Source organism: Bufo bufo, chromosome 1 (assembly GCF_905171765.1).
Source record: "Bufo bufo chromosome 1, aBufBuf1.1, whole genome shotgun sequence".
Taxonomy (NCBI): Eukaryota; Metazoa; Chordata; class Amphibia; order Anura; family Bufonidae; genus Bufo; species Bufo bufo.
Genome location: NC_053389.1, coordinates 617,009,550 through 617,015,975, shown reverse-complemented (window position 1 = coordinate 617,015,975; position 6,426 = coordinate 617,009,550). Strand labels below are relative to the sequence as shown.

Here is a 6,426-nt window from a genome sequence, read left to right as displayed (position 1 = left end):
GGTCCTCCATAGCTAGGTGGATAAAGAATACCATTACCTATTGTTATAGTATTCAGGTTTTTTTTTTGTCCCACTAACCTAAAAGCTCACTCAACTGGAGCTATGTCCACTTCACAAGTGGGTGCCTCATTGGAAGATATTTGTAGAGCGGCTACCTGATCCAGTATGCATACTTTCATAAAGCACTACCGTTTAGATTTCTCCAATACTTCTGAATTGTCTTTTGGATGAAAGGTCCGGCAGTTGCGCCGTCACCCCCCCCCCCCCCCCCCCCCCCCCCCTTTAATCTTATAATTTTGTATATCTCCTTGTGTGGCCGTCATGGTGATGAAATAGAAAATCTGAATTAGACTTACCAGTAATTCGATTTCCATGAGATCTCCAGGACGGCCCATTAAACCCTCCCAATTTTTTTTAATTTTACTTAGATTCTAGGATGGTATGAATTAATACCTTCCGGTTCTATACTATTATGTTACTATAATTGAATCTCCACCATCTCACTCTTTAGTAATTTTGGAAGCACTGGTGGAGGTGCTTTAACCTTTCTCTGTTCCTGCACCTACAGAGGTCAGGGGTCAATCTCCTTGTGTGGCCGTCATCGTGATCTCATGGAAACCGAATTACCGGTAAGTCTAATTCAGATTTTCCTATCTGCTCCAATTTCAGCACCCCCTTTGCTACAGGCGGCACTTTGCCACAGACATGGCAATTCTATGTTCTCCCTGGACCATCCTTTTTCTTATTCTAATCTCCTGTTTTTAATGTGCCCATAGCTATTCAAGCAGAGTCATCCAGCAACCCACCAGCGTGCCCTCCGTTCAGCGATCCTATGGAACCATTTTTTGGAGACACTATCTACAGCATTCCCTTCCGTGGTTGTCAACTGGGTGACTGTCAAGGAGGGACTCTGGTCCCATGTAGAATCCATTCTGCCTGTGATCCCTAGTAGATACTCCTTTCCATTATGTCAGTTCAGCCTCATGTTTATCATGCTAGAGCATGGAGATCTCTCGCTCCTGTTCCAGGTTTATAGAATTTCTCCAGTGGGGGCTGGACCTAGGGTTTTTGCAGAGAGCTTTCCCCCAGTCAGGTGGATACTTCCCTTCAGGGTAAACCAGCTGTGGTCACCCCACTACTTTTTGGTGCTTCTACTGCAGCTGTTTCTCTTGTGGTGGCATGTTTATTTGGTCTCTTAAATTCGACAGTCACATGTGGAGCAGTCTGTTCGACTCTCATTCATCCTAGGGTGTGTTCCGAGTTCTGCTTGTTCTCTGCCCAGACCTCTTGGTCTCTCAGCTGGTCTGACTCTACTTTGCCCCCGCCACGTTCACAGCTGCTATACTGATGTGTCAGACCACTGTCTGTCCATTTTTATGTTTTATTCTCCCTCTTGGCATCTATAGATGCATTTCTGTTGCAGAGTTCTGTAAACCACTTTACCAGTTGCACTATACTCTTTTGTCCCCCACCTGGAACTGCTTTGAAACTTCCCATGGTCTTCTGTGTCCAATGACATATGCAAGAAAATAGGATTTTTGTCACCTCCTAATGGCAGTAACTATACCCATGATCCTTTGTGTCAAAAATCCCATTTTCTATCAGTGGGATAGAGAAAAATGCAGAATGCATAGGGAAGGTCTGCAGCCCGAAATATGTACGCAGTCTTGTGGATGAAGCCTTTAGGCTGATACATAGCTAATGTCTATGGCCAACCTAAAGGGGTTGTGCAAGAAAGGGGGGTAGTGGTAGGGGGTCGCCACGCACCACACCACTTTACCAGATCTGTAAGAGGACGATTACTTAACTGCTCCCTGCGCCTTCTCTTCCCAAACTGTGATGCTCCACTGGGCTCCCTCAAGGTAAACATCCGGTTTGACATCAGCACAGCAATCACTGGCATTGCACCATGTGACCATCTGTCATGACGTAAGGGGAGCCAGTCACCTTCTTGACCAGTGATCGGCTGCGGTTATGTCAAAACAGATGTTTACAGCAAGAGAGCCCAGCAGAGAAGGAACGGGGAGCCAGTTTCGGGAAACAGGTAAGTGGGGGGAGGGGTTGCCAAACCGCCTCCCCCCCATTCTTGCACAACCCCTTTAAGTTTCTTATTTGTGCTCAGGCAGTATAAAAGACCTATTCATACAGTATATACTGCCTATTATTGATAATGAAACATCGCAGGCTGTAAAACTATATATTGCATTCTTTATCACTATTGTGCAGTAATATAAAAATAATTTCTTATGTTTCATGTTCCTAAAGAAACAGCGGTCGAGTATATGTTCGTCACCTGTCTTGTAAGTAGAAAGCACCTGAATTATTATTGCATCTTCTTCCATCAGAAACGTAGTCATACCAAACCTTTTCTTTATTTACACAGTGTTTAAAAAAAAGGGGGCAGAAGAAAGGACAGAAGAGTAAAAGATAAAATATAACACTCACACTGACGAGATACAGCAGAGAGGGGCTCGGGGTAGTTTTCTGACAGGTATACTTTAGTTCTATATATAAACCACACTCTCGAGACTCCCTTTGGTAGAAACAGTAATAAAGGAGGCTGTGGTTTCCAGATGTTCCACCCAATCGCTATGTTACAAAGATAGGTAACAGAAGGTTAAACTAAGACGGTGCTCGCTATAAAATAATGGAGGGGACAGGAGATGAAGGGGAGAATTTTCTTAATGGTATTTACACACTTGTATTTACATACCACGGGTGAGAGTAGGTCTGCTAAGACTAACTGGTGGGGAGATTGGCAGGAGATTCTCAGTAACACTAAACCCCATTTTCTACCAGAGGGGTTTGCGGCAACTCTTCTGGCAACAAGAAAGCTTCTTAAGCCCTCCACGTGAGGGCCACAGTTCGACCCATGCTTCTGTAAATTATCCTGCTGGTTTAGACAAAAGATCTTACGCATCAAACAAGTCACTCTAAAAAGGAATGGCTGCGTCTCATCTTTTTAAGGGGTTTTAAAGGCTGGTCCATATTTTACTCGGTACTTGTTTATATCCACAAAATGTAGGGTCTCCGAGTCCCGGGTAGTGACACAGGGAACCATACCATCCACCCCCTCTCCCATCAGCCATTTTCTGTTATCAACTGCCATCTCCCGGCTCACATGTTCCATATTCCATTTGCTCAGCAATGTTTGGAAGCGCTGGTGCAGTCGTTTGCTGACTCTCTCATGGGACTAGAGGAAACAAGATGACACAGATTCAATGTTAAATCTTAACATGTCTAAATGAACACCAAATATATAAAATACACAAAAAATAGTCCTATTCAAAACCATTTATTTTCCACACTAAAGGTGGTCAAACAACTATTCAGACAACAGATATTCCTTCAACCCCTAATACATATGTGCACTTGGCCAAGTATGCATGTGTTTTCAATAGAGGGAAGGGAATTAAAGGGAACCTGTCATCAACTTTATGCTGCCCATACTAACGGCAGAATAAGGTAGAGACGGGTGAGTTGATTTCAGCAGTCTGACATTTATAAGTTAAAAGTAAGTGGTTGCCGAGAACCAACATCACAATCATTGCAGACTGGGCCTGGAAAAGAGTCATGGCCACCTGAGAAGAGTCCTGGTTATCCATGAATTCCTGCTCTCCTGCCCACCTGCTGATGACTGACCGGCTTCTACCTAGTTTTCTCCCCTTCTCTCTAGGAGAGAACTGCCAATCATCAGCAGATGGGTGAGAGAGCAGGAGATTAGGAATAACCAGGACTCTTCTCAGGTAGATTTGACTCTTATTAAGCCCTGGGCTGCAATGATTATGATGCTGGTTCTCAGCAACCACTTACTTTTAGCTCATGAGTGACATCACTGACATCGGCATTTCTGTCACTATTTTATGCTGCCCTCCGTGAGATCAGCATAAAGTTGATGACAGGTTCCCTTTAAGCTACTGCCAGACCCAAAGAAAATGTCTCAGCTCCCATGAGGACAAAGGATGTGGCAAGCTGAAATCCAACATGCCAAAGACTTTTGTCCTCTGACATATGCCACCGGGAAAGAGTCGCGACACCCCCTTAGACAGTAGATGGTCAGTTGGACATGTGCATTCAAAAGTTTAGAGAAGGTCATTAAATTTACATGTAAAGGTTAGAGTGCATTTTAGATTGATCCAGAAATTTCACAGACAAGCCAAATATCCCCAACTTTTTGTGAGCATATACACACATATAATATATATATATATATATATATATATATATATATATATATATATATATTACACACATCATATTTTTCACTTTCTAAGATGCACTCCGCCCCCCCTTCCCCTCCAAAAGTAGGGGGGAAATTGCAGTGTGTCTTATAAAGCGAATGGTGCAATTTTTTCAAGGCTAACACTGATACATCGCCGGCCGCTATGCTGCACAGCGCAGCCTGCAATGTATCAGTTACAGTTAACCTCTATCACGCAGGGTAGGAGAATGGGCTGGAGGCCTGCAATTGCTGTTGCACTTGCGGCAGGGCCCGGTGCAGTCACTGTACTCCATTACACCGGGCCCCATTGACAGCAGTCTTTACATATAAAGTCTATTCATGTAATCCTGCGAGTGGAGCCTGGTGTAATGGGGGTCACTCTTTACACAGGGACATGACAGAACACAGAGGGGACCAGCATAAGATACTATATGTGTATCATCCACAGATGCCCCATATCAGTGTGTCATCCACAGATTCCTCAATGCCATCCACAGACCACAATTAGTTCAAAACCCACCAAAAGCACACCTTTTGGTTCAAAATATATTTTTTTATTTTCGGTCCATCGTTGCATGCAAAAATCACCAGTACAGTTAAAATATATATATATATATAAAAAAAAAAGTATCCAATACGGTGAGTGGCAAAACGGAGAAAAACAAAATGGCTGATTTGTAATTTTTTTCCATCACTATCTCCCAAAACATTTAATAACTCATACACACCCCAAAATCTTATTATCAAAAACTACAGATTGTCCCACAAAAAATTAGCCCCCACACATCTCCGTAGACAGAACTATAAAAAAAAAAAAAAAAAGTCATGGGGATCAGAATATGGCGATGAAAAGAAAAAAAAAAAGAAAAAATTCTGAAGTTTTTGTTTTCAGTATTAAAACACAAGAAAAACTATACATATGTGGCATTGCCGGATTCGTTCTGAACTGGTGAATGAAGAACACAAGTCAGTTTTACCGCATAGTGAACGCCACAAAAAAAAAAAGTGGCGGAAGTAAATGGGACAGTTTAGGTGTAATTACACTGCTCACTGCTGTGATGTCGACGGCAAGAAGATCAGCAATGAAGAGAAGTCAGCGTTGGCACGGCGCGCGCATTCTCTTCAACCAGCTGGTCGTGTCAGACACCCGCCGATTTGATACTGACAGGTTATAAATAAAAAAAAATTTAAAATTTAAAAAACTTTGAGAACCCCTTTAAAGACGCAAAACACTGAGCTGTGAATGTGGCCTAGGGCTGTGTTCAGCCCTTGCCATTTACGTCATTTTATATTTACCTTGATACCAACCAAAACTATCTGGGAATAGACAAAGCCAGACCCTACGGACTGCAGTAGGATTGTAATTTTATTTTAAAAAAATGCTTCAATCCCAGTGATGACGGTAAGGTGATACACATTCAGTTCAGAGATCACCATGACGGAGAAAATGCTAAAATACAGGATTATTACTGATGTGTGTGAATGGCCTATAGCTAATACTTCTTATGGCTATGGGAAACAAAATGAAAAAAAAATAAAAAAATAATAATAATAATAATAATAATAATAATAATAATAATAAATAATATTATAATAAAATATAAACTATGAAAAAGGGCAGCACTCCAATAGATAAAAATAAAAATAACTTTATTTACCCATAAGGCTGTAGCGACGTTTCGGCTCTTACACAGGAGCCTTCCTCAAGCAGGAAGGCTGCTTGAGGAAGGCTCCTGTGTAAGAGCCGAAACGTCGCTACAGCCTTATGGGTAAATAAAGTTATTTTTATTTTTATCTATTGGAGTGCTGCCCTTTTTCATCATATATATATATATATATATATATATATATATTTAAAAGTTGGGGAAAGAAGAGTAGAGTAACTTATTTTTTCTAAAACCTTCCTTTAAAATGTTCTAAATAGCTCAAAACCTATTTTTGAAATGTACTTTCTTCAAATCAATAATTCAGTTCTCCTACTGAAATTAGCACCCAAAGTCCTGGGTGCGAGTCTGTTTTAAAAATCATTTTTCTAGTACAGCGCTGACATAGTCCTGTGCACCCCTCAAGCTTGGGTAAATTCTGGCACCGCGCATCAGTACCCCGTGCATATATGCTATGCCAGGATTTGGCCAAGCCTGAACCCCCTCTGCTCGGCTCATGGCTCTCAACAGCACTGCAGTACAGGAGTACCAATCTGCTAT

The 6,426-nt window shown here is 41.8% G+C and overlaps 1 protein-coding gene across 4 annotated transcripts in view; it reads right to left on the bottom strand.

The window, feature by feature from the left end:
* Positions 1 to 2,334: 2,334 nt before the first annotated feature.
* The window catches only part of SIN3A (SIN3 transcription regulator family member A), a 70,910-nt gene continuing 66,818 nt past the window's right edge, over positions 2,335 to 6,426 (bottom strand). Inside the window, exon 21 of one of the 4 annotated variants that reach the window (XM_040413729.1) lies at positions 2,335 to 3,193. In XM_040413729.1, coding sequence (XP_040269663.1) covers positions 2,963 to 3,193 — 231 coding nt within the window. In that variant the 3' untranslated portion in view covers positions 2,335 to 2,962. The remainder of the gene's footprint in view (positions 3,194 to 6,426) is intronic. The other 3 variants (XM_040413727.1, XM_040413728.1, XM_040413730.1) reach the window with 3 other exon arrangements.